A 17,515-nucleotide genomic window follows, 5' to 3' on the forward strand; every position below is an offset into this window, starting at 1 on the left:
ACTGGTGATGGGGAAACCCTCTAGTCCCTCCTATATGGGAAATTGGAAAAGGTATTAAGCTGTTTGAAGATTGAGGGCCAAAACCGATTTGAAACAGGACAAATTAACTTTCCCCTTAAAGGCACTGCACCAATGTTTGTTTCATTTTCACCTAAGGCTCAACTAATACATGATCACGAAGAAGACATTTTTGTTGCTCTTACAAAGCAAAAATACAACAACTTATACACTCTCTTTAACACACCCTTCATTAAATTAGGTAAAAATTCAGTGTCTTTAAGTTTAACTATTCATTTAACAGATGTGTTCATATTTAGTATTTTGACTGTGCCTTGAACATGATTAACTTTAAAAAAAAATACTTGTGGGGAGGAAAAAAATTAATGTGAACTTCATTTCTCATTTAATAAATTTCTTTTCTTAATTGTTAAAACAAGCATTGCAACATGTTAATATGTGCTTTCACGATTAATTTAATAGACCAACAAGAAATAATCAAAGCTGAAGTTCAAATGTATATATTTAGAATAGTTTATTTCAAATAAATAATTATGTTGAAACATTTGAAAAGATAATAAAAAAATAAGAAACCATTCCCTTATAATTTATAAATAACTTCAACCAAACCATTATAGATAGTGAACACCAAACTTCAGCTGTAATTTCCAAGGAGAAAAGGCTATCAGATGCATTGTACACGGCACCCATAATGAATTAGAAGAAGATTATGAAAAAATGATACGTTCTTTTGAACAAAGGGACACAGGTAGGGACCTATTGGATGATTTGATTAATTTTTTAACCTACTCAGAGCACCTTTTTATGCTAGCTTCAACCGGGCATTATATAATTTATATGAGTGGGTCACACTACTTGAACGCTCCCATCCCATCTTCACGGGTAATTTCTCGTTGAATTTAAAGTCATAGTACCAAAATAATATTGCAATCTACCTACCCCAACAACAGTAGCGTAACCTTCAAACCTCTCCCAAAGCCATGCCCCTTTGTGTATTTTCTACCAGTAAATGTCACGTTTCATCTGCACAAGTGTAATGTGCCTCCAAGTATGAAAAACGGAGGGTGCTTCCTTTCATAAATGTTTTTTGATTTTCTAATTTTCCACAATACCCTCACAAACTTCACAAAATAAAACAATACTTGAAATAGATTCCGAAAGCGAAATCATTAAAAGTGGCCAGAGGAACTGGTAAATGGCTTAATCATATTACACATTTGATTCAATATCTTAGATTTAATCATTCTTACAAAATTCTTTGGAGAACAACCTATGAACTTCTACAACCGTCGCAGTTGTTTATGAGGTTCTATTTTCAGCCCAACAATATGTTACTACTTACTGGTTGTTGAATGTTGCAACAAATAATAAGAGGCGGTAGAGAATGGCAACCACAACTTAGTTAATCTAACTAATATTGAAGTAATGTAATATCATCACATTAAAGAAGGTTATTATTACTTTTTAGTTGAATTTAAATTTAACTTTAAACATGAAAAGAAAAGAAAAATGTAAGGGCGAAATGTCCCTCCCTAATAATTCTCAATGAGTGTCATTTGGAGAGATTAACGTTAACCCCTCCATATACCAACTAATCCAGTGTGAAAAATCTCCTCCGCAAAGGTTGCTATTTTTTCTTAACCGCTACATCTCTGTTTATTATTACTGCCCCTCCCAAAACCAACAAAAGGAAACCTCCTTCACTATTGCTCTATTCGCGTTTTGTCCTTCACTTCCAATATTGGCGCAATCTTATCACTCTCAAATGGGGAGAATGGGAAAAGAATCAGACTCCAAGACCAAGTTGGTATTAGAGATTTGCTCCATTTCCACGCGTTCTGTGCTCTGTGTTCATCATACACTTCTCTCAAAACCTTTCATTGACTGGTATTGCATTCTTGGAGTAAGTTCTTTAACCTTTCTTGTTGAAGAAAACCATACATGGGTTACTTTTTATGATGCAAAGTTTCTCCATATTGGGTTCTCATAGGTGGAAGAAAATGCAGGGGTGAATGCCATTCGCAAGAGGTACCATAAACTGGGTAGGTTTAACTGGTTTTATGGCTATGTGAAATCTGCATTCTCTCTCTTTTTCCTGAATAATGAGCAACTTGTCTTTCTTTTTTCTTCTGTAGCCTTACAAGTTCACCCAGATAAGAATAAGCATCCCAATGCTGAAATTGCTTTCAAGCTCGTTTCTGAGGTATTTTTATTATGTTTTTTTTTTCTTCTTTTTATTGGTTACCCACTTGGCCTGCAAGTAATATAGCAATGAATCAATGAACATTTATTCTCTGGTGATTCTAAATTTTGAAGGTGTGTTATCAACCCCCCATGTAGGCATATACCATAAATTCTTCCACCCAATTATGAGTAAAGTGGAATACAATCTCATTCCTTATCCCTGGTTTTCTTGCAGGCATATGCATGTCTATCTAATGCAGCAAAGAGAAAAGCCTTTGACTTGGAGAGATGTAAGCATTTTTGCTTCGAGTGCAAAAGAATACCATATACATCGAGCAATGTCCCTGGCAATTCAAGTGGGTCAGTTTTCAAGGCATGGAATATGATCACCAGATCAAGATCTTTTAAACTTTGGAGAAATATTAGGGACATGAGAGAAAGATTCATGGACGAGGCTAAGGTGATAGAGAACTGTTTGCGAACAAATTCAATGTCAAGGAAAGAATCTCCACCCTATGATTCGGCTGGCTTTCTACATAGAAGCAAGTCAATGCATAGATTCGAGAAAGAAACCCCAGTTTTCAACCCATCGGATTACTTGTACCAAGGCTACCCTCATCTAAGGAGCAATATTTACAAGAATTCTTCAACATTTTGGTACTTGCAGAGAAATAGTATGCTTCACAACGAAAAGGGAGGAGCGTTGCATGCCTCCCCAGTTTTTGATGTCAAATCAAGGAATTTGTTTGCCAGCAAATTCACTTTTGTCCCATCAAAATGTTAGCTAGAAACATTTTTTTAATGCAATGTGATTGGCAGATTCTCGCTTCTTTAAAGGATTAATTGCATTTCATTATGAAATTGTCATAATATATGCGACTCATTTAGAATCTCCAAGAGTAAAAAATGCATTGATTAATTAAAAATAACGGCCAACATAGCTTGAAAAATCAAATTAAACAGCTGAACACAATAAGAACGTAAACGCATACATGTTACAATAGACCGGTAACACTCCCTGTGTTGCAAAATTGCTGCATTTTGAAAATATGCAAAAGTAGATCATTACATCAAGTAATGTCATTGTTTCTTCTGGTTGTCAAAATTACGACAGCAGCTTTCTCATCAAATTTAGTTTGTGCCTTTTAACTCAGAAATGAAGCTTCGCTACTGCCTCCATGTCATAACTTGGCTACTGATATCGTGGAGCAAACCTGTCCATTTGAGATATAGTTTCCTTCTCCATACACGACAATTATTGGTTTGCTTGTTCTTTAGGCTTTGGGTTTTTGAGAATTCCATTGTCAATTAAAGGCTGTAGCTCTTTTTTAACAAGTTTTTGTACAGTCGGGTCTGGTGATTCCAAAAATGCAGAAATAACCTTACAGCTGCAATCATATTGAGAAGACAAAAATGAATACGTAAGAAAATCAGTCCTTTGCAACCTGCTTGAATTGGAGAATAATCTTAAAGAGTAAATGAAACCTACCTGTGGCCATGCACCCATAACTCACTTTTCCCTTTTAAAGCTTTTTCCCATAAGGTGGAAGCAAAGTTGGGGCAATCCAAAATCAGTTTTCTAATGGTGCGACTTGAATGGAAATTTTCAAGGACATGCTCCTCTTGTGAATCTTCTGATTTAGGCATTGCTGCAAGAGAAGCTACTGCATTGTGGAGGGAATTTATCTTATCACCTAAAGCTGGGTGCATTATGCCCTCAGAACCCCCTGTTGCAACCTGCTTGTGCAATTGAAGTTACCAAAACTGCAATGCTCGGTGACAAATTTAAAGAACCTGTGAAATTATAATATCAATATCATCTTTATTACCTCATATAAGACCTCTTTGCCAAAATTTGACTGAATCAGTTCTCCCACGCTCTCAATACATATATCAAGAAGACTCTGCATAACAAGTTACAATCAAACAGCATTTTCAGCACAACTTCATAATTCTCAAGTAATTGACCTGGCCCCAGATTTGCATATCATCAAAATCAGTACTACCTAAAGTTCCTTTTTTAAGTATCTTTTAAGGCTGCTACATGGGGGTTAAGAAATACACTTAATGTTCTAATTTTTGTTAAAATTATTATTAGATTTCCTACCACATATCTATCTCATTGATTGATTTCTCTATTATTTATTATTCTTCATTTCTCTTCCTCTTTAATTTCATGATAAATGTGTAACATAATTAAAAATTAGCTGAAGGGTATAATTGACAAAATAAAAGTTAATATTGTCTTAAAATTAAAAAATTCCTGAAAAACAGACACTTACAAATGATCAGAGGTAATATGATTATGTGAACACTATAAGAAATTGTTGGAACTAATGCATTCATGTATCACATGACAATACATTTAGTACTCAAGGGAATTAGCGTGTAGGGAGTTGCACACTTGCACTCAATATTAGCCAAGGAAATAGTCTCCAATAAATCTATGAAAAGTCTATTGTTTGGATGATATGCAGAACCAATACATTACATTCTCTCTTGAATAAGGAAGCTTTTCATTGTCTAAATTCTCTCTAACAGATTGTTTTCTCTCTCTAAATCTCCCCCTCAAAATTCAGCAGAAAATGTGTAAAGAAATTTTCTTTTTTCAGAATGAAATCAGGAATAAAAGATTAAGGAAAGGAGGCAGACAAAAATCAGTATAAAACACTAGTGAAACATGAAAAAACATAAATTATTAGAAGAAAAGCTAAAGCAACCCACATCTGCAAGCCCACTCTTGATCAACAGCTCCTGCCTTCTGACAAATGGGTCTTTTTTCCCACTCTCAGCTAAGTCAGAATCATCCACAGAAGTTTTATCTTTATTAACTTCGTTCAATGCCAACTCTATGTCATCCTTGGATTCCTTGTCACCAAGTGAAACCTTCGAAGTTTCTGTCAGAGAGCTTGCTTCTGACTGATCCTGATAGCAATCAAGTGAAGAGTGTGACTAATATAGCTGCTTCAAAGTACCAAAAAACAGAAAAGGTAGATTCAAAAGTAACCTTGAGAGACAGAGAAGGTATAGATAAATTCAGAGAAGCAAGATCATCAGGACTGAAATAACGTGAACTATTAGGATGTAGTAATTGGAGTAAGGGACGCCTTCCATTCTGTAAAATTCAGAAGTAAACAACAGAACTTAGAAACTTACAGCCAGAAAATGTAATAAACACATCATAAGAATATAAAACAAACGATCTTTCTATATTGGCTGGGTTCAAATGGTTGAAAAAAATTTGCAAAAAATACTAACTGCTCAAATTCATATAAGGATTTCTAAGAAAATATTTATTTAATTGAAGAAAACTATATTGATTTCTCATTTACAATGCTTGTAAACATCATATATTCATATGTAAAGTATGGAAGGAGGAACCTTATCTAGAACAAGCTCCTTTAAAATTGACTGAAGCTCACGAATGATAACCTGCAACATGAATGCTTTAATGTTTAATATGAAACAAAAATTTGGTTATGTAGAAATAAGGATTATTTATGGGAAAATCAGAATAAAAACAAAACCAAACAAACCTTTGTTATCAGTTTGGTGTCGTCAACAACTGAAAGGATGCAAACCAGCACCTGAAAATTTAATCACAATCTGAGTGTTCATACTAAAATCTGAAAGGTAACTTATAGAAACTAGAAGTTAGGGGCAATGACATGATGCTTTTTCACTGATAAGGGAGTTATTGCTTCTTTTAAAGTTGGAAATATGTCATTCTAAAACAAGTAGAAAATTAAGAGTCACAGGTAGCAACTACATACGAGATGAAACTATTGAGTCAATACACTTGCCAATGACCCAAGGAACAGTATGGGCATATAAATGAGATACTAGAAGGCCAAGAATCAAGGAGGATGGTGAACTCAAACAAGCAGAGAGGGGTAATTTAACAAACAAGGTACAGCCATATGACAAGTTAGTTGTGGAAATGTCGGTACTTGGTACTGGACATCTGGCAGGAGAAGAATAGCAGAGGCATTTCTGGAATATTTCTTGAGCAGCGTACAAACTGTTTCCAGAGTAGGGTGGGGAGAGAGGGGAGGTATGCAATTATTTAGAATGTGGTTTTGCTAATTGGGTGGTGTTTGTCCTTTCTGCATAATCCCACAGGAATGTTTCCTTTCATTTACTTTTCTGTGTGTTCACCTGTTCGGCTGGTGGATTTTGGTAGTTATTAATTTTTCAAGGAGCTAGCCTCCATTGTTTGAGAGAATTCTGGTTCTAAATTTTAGAACCCAAAACAATATGTTAACCAAGCACGTAAGCCTTTCTTACCCCCTAGATGTTTTGTAATAACAAATCCCCGTCAAATGACCTGGGTCCAAATTTGATTCACAGCTATTTTCAAATTTATTGTGTCAATTTCGACCTTGGTTCACCAGGCCAAATTTATTGTGTCCATTTTGATCTTTTTTATTTGTGGCCAGGGAGAGGAGGCATCAACATGAATAATAAACTTTGATAAGTGTAAGGCATAACTAAACCTTACATATGATGGGCAACCAAAAACATATCCCCACAGAGTCAAATTACTTACCATGCACCCATATTGATGATAAGCTGTTTTGTCTATGTGCCCCTTCAATCCTTTGATAATCTTCTTCCTTTCCTAAGAATGGAATGTGAAGAAGAAAAAATCATATGTTGCATTCAGTCATCATGAGTACTCTAAACATTTCTATTGGTAAGAAAGAAATTGATAGACACACCTTGGCATTCCCATATTTTACACAAAGAATTCCAATTTTAGCTCCATCCCTCGTACCAATCATTCTAACAATGAGTGGACTTGATAACTGTTGGATTATATCTGTGACAGATGACTTTTAAAAAAACTTAATTTAGATAACAGAACATTGTGAAATTTGTTGCTGTAATAAAAGGCATGAAGAAATATTGGGGAAATGGGAGAGAAGTACCTTATCAGCAATGCTAAAATATTCAAGTAAGACTCTGTGTAAAATAGAGTGGTCAACTATCCCTTTCTCTAAAATTGGCTGAATCACTGATGCCATATGTCGCAGAACTGAACCTTTCTGTAGACCCAACTTGGACATCACATCTAATAATCTGACATGCAATAAAAAGCTAAGGAAAAAACTCCAGCAAGAAAAAAAAATAAATCACCATATTGAATGTCTTACACATCCACTTAAGATCAGTAAAAATAAGAAATTAAGTAACATTAATTCATGGAGGGAAAGGGGCTACTATTATAAGCAGAAATTGTCCTTGACACTGCTCTATACATTACCAGATTCATAGAATAAAATTATCAATACAAATTACTATCAGGTGATTACTCATCTACAAGTATCTAAATGGAAGTTGACTTCAAAGAACTAATGTACTATGTTTCCTAAGTAATGTATTTCAAATTTAACTTATTTCAAAATCTCCAGTGTACTCACATATAATGTAGTGGTATATCAAGCAAATAGTCAAAAACTAATTAACTTTATATTGCATAAATTTTGCTTCCCAATTTCTATAACCCCTGGGCCCTCCAAAAAAATCCCCAAAAGGAATTCAAACAGGTCTCAAAGAAATTTTAAAAAAAAGTTAGAACAGAAGTTTCATCTTTTCTTCCTATGTAACTTTTGCAGAGAGTGGATGTGTCATTTTGCACTCTCCCTCCATGAGAATTGAGAACAGTTACATATTTCAGATTCCAGTAATTATTTTTTAAATTATTTTAAATATGTAACAGCTTATAATGATGTAGAATTGTAGATTACCAACATCATCCAAGATGCTAAAAAGTAATTCCTAACAACTGAGTCTTTACCTGCTCTCTTTCAATGAGACTAGATCCTTAAACAACCGAAGTTCCGTAGAGTATAATTCCGAAAGCAGTTCTTGCTTCTGTGCAGCATTTGCTAACTCATAAGCATGCTCAACAACTGCATAACATGTAGATACACAAAACTTATTGTAGGGAAGTTGACTTTGGCTAAAAGCTGAACACTCAAATTCAAATTGTTAACATTGAACAATTTCATATATCAGAGCATGAAAATCCACAGATTTAATGAGAAGAAAACTACTATTGCCCCCTCTACACAATCCAGATCCAAAATAAACTTAATGTCAATAAGCAGCTAGATACTTCAAAAGAAAAAGTGGCAAGCTTTCCTCTAGTGAGCCATTAAAAACTTTGAACCATATATGAAGCAAACCATGAACAACCACAAGCAACATACTACCCAAACCTAAGTTACATACCAACTGATCCAACCATATGGCGAAGAAGAGGAGCAACATGACCATGGAGAGTGGAGATAAAGCCTGCTAGTTGTTTCTTGGAAGCTGAAAATGGAGAATGACCAATTAGAAAAAAAGGTGACACTGACAAATAACAACGTATATTTCAATTTTCAAGTAGACCATTACCGTTGTCGAGCATCTTCTTCACTAAGTGAACAGCATATGCACTATATGCTAGAGTTAGAAAATGTGGCTGAAGCTCTTCAAATACTGCATCTCTTTCAGCTTGTGAACAATGCTTGACACATGTCTATCAGTTAAAACAAAAAGAAAGCGAAAGATGTAAAATGCAAGTTCCTCTAAAAGCATGTGAAACTGAAATGGAACAAAAAAAAACGGGATACCAACAAACATACCTGAAGAATCCGAGATGAGATGTGAGAGCCCGCAATCTCTGGAATCTTCCCCTTCATCTTTTGCAAAGCTTCAGTCACTAGCCTTGAATTATATAAAAGTTCCAAGTAAGACATAGTATAAAGAATTAAACGAAAAAGAAAAAGGATTAGCATGCCATAAACAAAGAAATATCAGCCCTTAATGTCTTGTTGTAGGAACATACTTAGCTCTGTCCTCTTTAGCAATCTCATGACGTCTCATCTTTTCCCATAGACGTGCAAGCTCCTATTCAGAATTAAATTAAAATTAAATACCACCTGGTGAATTCCCAGCCATCAAGGTTACAGCACTCAATTCAACTGATGGAAGAACAAACAATAAAAAAAAATAATAATATGTCTCACTTGCTCAAGAGTGAAATGTCGCTTTCTCTTCTTTTTTCTAGCATCTGCTAGTTCCTGATACAAAACAATCATAATCTCATCTAATCAATAAAAACAAATAATCTCCAAATGCCTCAACAATTAATTAATTGGCATAAAACAAAAAAGAAATTGCGAAAATCCTGGAACGATCCAAAGCGAAATCGTAGATATTCTAATTATTAAGGAAGAGAAACCTTGGAATGAAGACGACGTTCTCGGCCGGTAAGAGGAGCCGTCTTCTTGTTCTTGTTGTCTTTAGCAACGGAGTCTGGTTTGTGCTTCTTTGAGGCAACGAGCTTCGAAGCCTTGGGAGCTTCGTGAGTTTCAGTATTGAGTCGCTTTCTCTTTTTGGTGTCTCCGGCGTCATGCTTCTTCGCCGCCATTGCTTAAGCTCTGAGATTGAGTTGCTTGCAGCTATTGCCTGTCACTGGAAAGGGAACCCTCTCTGTCTAACTCCGAGAAAAACGATTACTAGGGTTTATACTTTATACTAAGGCACTTTCTACCGTGTACCCATGGGTTAGATAAATGAATGGTTCACACAATTTTTTACAAGTTTTTCAAATGGTTCACGAATGCTACACTATTTTAGAACCGTTAGATGTAATTTTAAAAAGGCAAAGTTGCATTTTTGTCCTTCTATTTATTTCTAGTTTCGGATTTGATTCTCCAGTAATTTATTTCACGAATTTGGTCATCCTATTTTATAAAATCGTGCAATGTTGTCCTTCAGGCCACACAATTAAATGTTAATCGTTAACAAGTGATTATGTTGACGGTCATGTATAGGTTCTTCTTTCATGGAGTTGACATCCAATTATAACATGATATTTGACAATCATCATCCAATAAAAACGTGTCATGTGGCCGTCAACATTACTTATTAACGGTGAACGTCCCATTGTGACATGAGAACCAACATTGCACGAGGATCACATTTACAATTTTGCCTTTTAAAAAAGACAACGGTTGAGATTTGTCAAATTTTATTTTTTTATTATTTTGTATGGTTTAATTTATTTAATTAAAAAATAATTACAACAACAAAAAGTCTGAAACACCCTTCATCCTCAACAATCGAATTGTCGTCCCCCTCTGCCTTGGTGGCACCACCGTGGTTGGACTTCCCCAATTGGGCCTTCTTTCTATCGACCTCCTTTTCCCTTTTCGCCACATTCAACTCCTCTGTAGCCGTTGTTGTCCTCGCCTCCGAAAAGGTGAAAACCCTCCATCGTGCTTCCTCCTTCATGGCCAAACATGAGCACTGCTACCATGGAGGCGAGACTCAGCGTCGGATGATAACGGCAAACCTCCAACTTTGATAATAACAAAAATCAACAAAAGCACAAACCAGGAACGAAGTTGTCCAGAAAAATAGGTTTATGAATTCACACGATTTGGTTTATGTTAATGCCAAATTCATTTTTTTTAAAATAATTGATCTCTTGAAAAATTTGTTTACACTAATTGAGTAGGAGTGGTCAAGTAGTAGAGCGGAATCGAGATTTGGAACCAGGTAAGGCTTTCACAACTTTTTTGGAAAATTGTAGCTCCGTTAAATGTTCCTCGGGCAACTGAATTTTTCATAACCCAAAAATTCTCTTCCCGTTGACAACAACATGTCGAACCCAATTGATATGCTTTCTTTTGATAAGTTTGTTGTTACCAGATAAATAAAATGGCGTTTTGTGTTTTGTTCCCATGCATCAAAAATTTGTTCAGAAAAATTGAAGGTGGGGTTATGCATCGAAGAAGGAGGGTCATGGTTGAACTGGAAGGAAGGAGACAATGGGAGCTCAGTAGTCATTTTACATTTTACAATACGAGTATATTAGTCATTTTATATTTAAAATTTATTTCCAATTATAAAATAAAGTATTGTAGCCGCTTTATTTAGTGGACCACGGGTGAAGCATTTGATGGACTTCCCCATGGTAGAAAGCGCCTTATACTAATTTCATATATTAGATTAGGGCTTTCTACCATGGACAATCAATTTTGGATGAATGTTGAATGTGGTTTACAGAAAGTCTTGCATGGATACAATTCCATCACGTCATATTTGGACACAGTCAATGAAAAATTGACACTTCATCAAACATCAAAAATTAAAAATTCAATATATCAAAAAGCATGAATTAGAACACGTGAACCCTTCCTTTGTCTCAACCTTCACTTGACTTTTGTCTCCTCAAAGATTGCGGCGACCCGTGAGATCTAGACGTTGTGCGCCTGGTGCTTCCAGTGAACAAGCACACCGTTTCCACGAGCACCGAGGTCATTACCAGATCCACTTGATAACGCGGCAAAAGGCAGCGACACATTTCACATTTCCACTGTCTCACAACCACAACCACAATAGCAACAAAAAGAAAATGTAGACAGAATAGTGGAAGAGTCGTGCACGGTTTCTCGATGGCGACCAAATTTTGTTATGTGGCAATATCGACTTGTCCCCTTCCAATGTTTCTGCGCTGTAGTGTGTCGAGCTGCGGGCGATTTTCTCAAACGCTCAAAATCAAAGCAGAAAGGTCGACGCCGATGTGGTAAGCCTATAACTGACGCTGAAGACTCTTATTCTAAAGATCTGGCGAACAATTGATTCGTATGATGAGTAGTGCGGAGCTAAATCTAGAGATTATTGAGACTATATGTAATGTTTTGAACAACTATTAATAGAGCCTTCTTGAATAATTATATGATTCTTTTTCATTACGTAATATTGGATTTTTCATATGCTTTCTGAGTTGATTCTCATTAACAGAATGTCTGTTGGGGTTAAACAATGATTTGAAGCAAACATGATTAATGGATTAAGAAGATTGTTGATAGAAATCCGTTGATGACCACAAGTTAAACACGGTCAGATATATAGTAAAACAATTCAACGATTCAGATTGGATATTTTTTTTATATTTTTAAAAGTAGGAATTAATATAATATAATATATTAAAAAAATATGTTTAGTTTGATTTGTATTTTCATTTCCTGTTTTTATTTTTTAAAAATTATTTTTATTTTGAAAAGATTTAAATTCTAAAAACATGTTTGATTTGACTTTTTATTTTCTGTTTTTATGAAATAAAAATACATGATATTTTAATTTTTTATCTTTTTGTATTTTTAAATTTATTTAAAATTATATTTATTGCCACCCCAAATAAGATTTTTGTTCTCAACTCGAAAATAGTACGAATGAGAATTTATTATTTTTATTATTTATTGTTTTTATTTTCACTAAAAATATTTTCAAAAATTCAACCAAAAACATTTTCAGTAAAAATAAAAACAAAAACAATCAAATCAAACCAAAACCCCCTCAATTTTCCGGCCTTTTCTATTTTACCCCACACTGAAAAGGGAGGTTTTGTGGGCATGTGTAAACCGATTATGGTCGGTCCATCCATCGGTGAAGCAGCGACTGAGGCGCGCCGAACTACATCGAGCCGGAGATCATCCGATAATGACCATGATCAATTCAAAATTCAAAACAACACTGATGACCACAAACCAAAAAATCCAATAATGACCATGATCAATTCAAAATTAAATTTAGACTTTACGGATCCCACGATAATCCATTGCAATTAAAAATTACAAATAACCATCAAGAATCCATTACAAATGCAAATTACAAGCAACCTAATTGAAAGAAAGGGAAGAAAAATTGTGAATCTTCATCCTCGTCACGGCACACTGACGACGCAATGATAGCCCACCCTCTCCACACACTGCGCGCGCCTCCTTCTCTCCCCCGGGCTCTCCTCCTTTACGCGCCCAAACCTTCCCTCAGCTCCGTCAGTGACAACCTAAAGTCTCCATGGAAGTGAATGAAGAACTCCGTAAGATGCCTAATCTCGATGAGGGGAAAGGGAAAAGGATTGGGGTAAACTCTTACCACTGCACCTTTTGGGAGAGTTTTTAAAAATGGTTCTTTTTGTTTGGAGGCTTAAATGTTATTTCACATTAAATTTTTCTTAACTGATTAAACATATTTTAAGTACTATAGTTGATTTTACTTCTCTATGTGTGAACCACATAACACATTTCTCTTTACTGTAGAAACCGGCCTAGATTATATTAGAAAAAAAAAAAAACAATCCGATATATCTTTCTTGTTTTTCGTAATACTATTTGTTATTTATTTGTGTGGTATAAAAGAAAAGACGTCTTCTTGAATTGATATTAGTACAATGATCCGTATAATTTTCTGGTATTGACTTTACAATTTAAACACTTTATATTATTATAATTTTTTTATGTATTTTTATTCTTTTAAAAGTTACATATATACATATAAAAGGTACGCATAAATATTAAGAGATTTAGTTGAGTAGGCGATTATAAATTCTGGCTATCATATTCAATTTTTATGAATAAAAAAAGAATATATGTATATATAAATTTATAATTTTGGTTATTTTTATATCACAGTGGAAGAAATAAATTTAAATACTTTTTTATTGGTAAATATTAGTATTATTATTAAAGCTACACATGCAATGGTACATAAATAATTTAGAATTAAGTTATGTTTGACTTAGTTTTTTTTTCTACTTAAAAACTACTTTTAAGTTAAAATAAATATAATACTTGTGCACAACTTCTTTGTAGTAAATAAAATATTAGAATTTTTTACAAGGGAAAAAATATATTTAAGCATTTTTTTAATTTATAGTTAAGCCATACATTGCTACTGTAACATGTTTCGTTGCTTCTCACTGATTTGGAAATGCTTGTCAAGTGGTATCGGGTATGGATCTAAATAATTGTAGGTATATATTGTCTTCACGTATACAATACAGCCCAATATCATTTGGTGCATATTGTGGAGAGGAAGAGCCTTGTGATTCCACAACATTAATTTCTCTCAATTTTGTGGAGTATGTAATCATCGGCAAAAGGCCGATTCAGTGAGAAGCAGGGTTCGATCAATCAAACAAAATCGTGAATACATTTGGCTTGAAAGCTATATATGAGGGCAGGCCATGTAGCAAAAGTTGTTTCATTGGTCTCTCAAGTCTACTCTTTGTATAGATTTTGGCCAGATCTTGTATTTTTGTTTACATGTAAGCGGCAGAATATTTCTCTCTTAATAAACTTTGGACTTACATTCAGTTTGGGATTAGATTTCTATCTGTATCAGGCAGATCTAGAGCCTGCCATTGCCATAGCCATAGGTTGAGTAGTTCTAAATATTTACTTACATATAGTGTATGAATGTATCACTCCGTATGTGGTCCAATAACCTTAAGGTATACCGCATACAACTTTTTTTTTCTTTTCTAATGAGAATAATGCTTTGTTTTTATTATAAGGAGGCCAAAAAAAGCCTTAATGGGAATAATGCTAATCAAGTTAATGGCGAGGCTACCTAAGATAACTCCGTCCAGGGGCTCTTTGTAAAGTGGAATTTGATCCACATAATACGTTACCACAACAAAGGAAATCAGTTCATCAGCTCACTTTTGTGGACCTAACGTTACTCTTTTTTATTTTATTTGGTGAAATATGTAATTTTGTCTATTGTACGTCTATCTTTATTCTATTTTTTTTACAGCATCTTTATTCTAATTTTAAAATGTATTAAACGAAACAAAATTAATATGTTATCTTTCATCATGTTCTGATCCATTTAATAAATGCTACCAAAGCATCTCTTATATGATCTTTTAGTAGGACCTAATTAATATATGTACAATACAACTAGCATATTTGAACAACCTGTTTATAATTAATTTATTGGTTTTCCTTAAGCATTTTTCTGTTCGTTCACCTCCAATATTGGGCCTGGGCGAGGAAGCAAACATTAGAGTTAGAGAGGAAGAGAAACATTTTGACTCTTATAGTTTTTCTCCTCTCTCCATCTTTTTGAATTAAACAAAAGTATTTTTATAAAAATCCTTTCACTTCATTTTTTCTTACACCTAGGCACTTTTAAAACTTAATTAATCATGCATATGATATTATTTGCGTGTTACCATGATGATTACCTGGACATGCATGGTAATTCTTTTGTATATGCTTTGCCCAATAAATAGCATGCAAGAGAAACTGTGTAGGCTTGATCAGCAGCGCGATCTACTAATGAAAACCGGTCCTTTAATTATTTTTTAACAAAAGTAATATATATATATATATATATATATATATATAGCTAACTAAAGATGATTAGATTTTCAAGCAAACTTCGGGATCTATTAGCTAGCACTTGAAAATTTTATATATCAATAATCCATTTTCCCCTTTTTCTTTTCCTTAAATACCAGCTGCTTCAAAATTAGTATAGTAAGTATATATTAGGTTGGAGTAAAGTTCAATTCGTCCTTTTCACTGTCTGTTCTCTCTTCTTTCTTCATCTGAAACTAGCTAGGGCTCTTCAATTCGATCCCATAATTATTTGGTCAGCAACCATTGTACCTAATATGATATGATATGATACCGAAAAACATATACGACTATATATATATATATATATATATATATATATATACACGTACGATCATGTACGAGTTGCTGGCCTTGTTTCAGTAGTAGTTGCCAGCTTTGGCTTGGTGCATGATCATCTTTATTATTGCATTGGGCAGAATAAGGTTTAACTCTTGGCACAGCATGAGGTCTCTTTTGGGACAAATAATTGAGTCTGTGGTGTTTGTCTTTTGGTTCGGCACGTGCACGTAACAGTGACAGAAAATGACATGATTTAGGGGACCTTGCTGCTGCTTCCATGCATCTATAGAATTCGAATGTCTTGCATTGGCCCCATAAATCATGATGAGACCTTCTCACCTTCGGCCTTTTCTATTCCCCACCCTCCCTGTCTTGGCACTTGCTGCAAAATGTATGTCCTGCTCTCTTCTACAAATTGAGACTCGTCAATGATAAATAAATGTGGTTGACAAGATTGGTTAGATGGATTCATTTGCAATGACCACATAGATTTGTAATCAAATTGTATATATATGCTCCTTGTCGAACACTATACTTCTAGAATAATTATGAGTAGGTATGTATATGTACCAAGAAAAAAGGGCATCTCTTGTTGTAGAATCTAAATATTTAGAAAAGAAAAACTTGGGCAATGTCAATGTCAATTTAGGTATGCATTTTGACTTTTGAAATTTTCTAAAATCCTTCCAATTTCTTCTCTTTTCTCCTAAAGAAAATGAGTATAAACAGCTAGCTAGCCAATTAGGCTCCCCCAAACATTAACCTTGCAAGAAAGAGCCAGCTAGTTGAATAGTGGACTGTGGACACAGAGCTACCGTCAAACACAAAAAAAAAGTATCCAATTGCAAAGTAATGCTCCGAATGGAAGATGTGGTTTTTAGCTAATAATTGCTGTAAGTAATGTTTGGCAAAATCTTGAATGCTTATATGTCCCTTAAAAACTATAAGAATCCTTGGATTACATGGCTCCCATTAACTTTATCATTACCACACAAAAAAACAAAATTACACCATATGACAGCAGTTGCCAATTGATAGGATATTTGGCTCTCAGTGTTCATACATGCGTTCAAAAGGGCTCACATCTGAGACTATACCTACACGGCTACACGTGTGTGATGACTTTAGTGCCCATCCTTACATTCAATGAGTAATTATATACTCGGATTTTTTTAGAGGATTATATACTTAGATTTACACTTGTTACTAAGATTTTAATTAAATATAATATACTTTTTTTAATGTATTTTTTAATAAATAAGAAAATATAAATATTATTTTCGTACTTATATTAGTTACAAGAAATTAATAAAATAAAAACATTAATTAAAAGTATAACATTTAACTTGGTTATAAAATATCTTAAATTATTTCAGATACAAATTATTAATAGAATATAATAATATATAACTATACAGTTATAAATCCTTATATAATTCAAATTAAAATCTTAATTTTTAAAAGATTCACCTAATAAAATTAAATATGTAAAAAATTTCAATTATTACATTCTACAATATTAATTATGACATCAATTTTTTTGTTTGTTGGTCAATATTATTCATGATTGTCAAGTGTGTCGATCGATCTTCATGATATTTATTGATTGTCACAATCATTGTAATTATTGTTACTATTATCATTATCATTATTGTTACAACGATATATAATAGGATAATTATAAATTTAACACATCATTACCATTTTCATTAGGCTAGCATCTTGACCATTGTTGATGATTGATGTAGGGTTCACTCTCCTTTCTATACATTAACATACATTTCTTCATTATCATTCCATTTCTTATCCCCTCACCCACCATT

The 17,515-nt window shown here is 34.0% G+C and overlaps 2 protein-coding genes across 2 annotated transcripts; one reads left to right on the forward strand and one right to left on the reverse strand.

The window, feature by feature from the left end:
* The first annotated feature begins 1,528 nt into the window (after positions 1-1,528).
* On the forward strand, positions 1,529-3,038 carry LOC114393645. The gene is made up of 4 exons (XM_028355018.1): positions 1,529-1,921; positions 2,009-2,060; positions 2,154-2,221; positions 2,438-3,038. The coding sequence occupies exons 1-4, from the start codon at positions 1,784-1,786 to the stop codon at positions 2,984-2,986; spliced, it is 807 nt and encodes a 268-aa protein (XP_028210819.1). The 5' UTR covers positions 1,529-1,783; the 3' UTR covers positions 2,987-3,038.
* Positions 3,039-3,085: 47 nt separating this feature from the next.
* Positions 3,086-9,741, reverse strand: LOC114393644 (pumilio homolog 24-like). Its single transcript, XM_028355017.1, has 17 exons — positions 9,437-9,741; positions 9,222-9,275; positions 9,041-9,102; positions 8,838-8,919; positions 8,608-8,731; positions 8,440-8,523; positions 8,003-8,117; positions 7,134-7,284; positions 6,924-7,037; positions 6,752-6,823; positions 5,739-5,789; positions 5,584-5,634; positions 5,210-5,317; positions 4,927-5,127; positions 4,032-4,106; positions 3,692-3,939; positions 3,086-3,590 (listed from the first exon to the last, which is right to left on the reverse strand). Exons 1-17 carry the CDS (start codon positions 9,623-9,625, stop codon positions 3,458-3,460), a joined length of 1,914 nt encoding a protein of 637 aa, XP_028210818.1. The 5' UTR covers positions 9,626-9,741; the 3' UTR covers positions 3,086-3,457.
* Positions 9,742-17,515: the final 7,774 nt, after the last annotated feature.

Source organism: Glycine soja, chromosome 17 (assembly GCF_004193775.1).
Source record: "Glycine soja cultivar W05 chromosome 17, ASM419377v2, whole genome shotgun sequence".
NCBI lineage: Eukaryota > Viridiplantae > Streptophyta > Magnoliopsida > Fabales > Fabaceae > Glycine > Glycine soja.

Coding starts and splice junctions, on each gene's coding strand:
- LOC114393645 (XM_028355018.1), top strand. CDS start 1,784: ATGGGGAGAATGGGAAAAGAATCAGACTCCAAGACCAAGTTGGTATTA. Junction 1,922..2,008: donor ACTGGTATTGCATTCTTGGA/GTAAGTTCTTTA, acceptor GGGTTCTCATAG/GTGGAAGAAAATGCAGGGGT. Junction 2,222..2,437: donor CTTTCAAGCTCGTTTCTGAG/GTATTTTTATTA, acceptor GTTTTCTTGCAG/GCATATGCATGTCTATCTAA.
- LOC114393644 (XM_028355017.1), bottom strand. CDS start 9,625: ATGGCGGCGAAGAAGCATGACGCCGGAGACACCAAAAAGAGAAAGCGA. Junction 9,276..9,436: donor AACGTCGTCTTCATTCCAAG/GTTTCTCTTCCT, acceptor GTTTTGTATCAG/GAACTAGCAGATGCTAGAAA. Junction 4,107..4,926: donor TCAAGAGTGGGCTTGCAGAT/GTGGGTTGCTTT, acceptor CTTGTTATGCAG/AGTCTTCTTGATATATGTAT.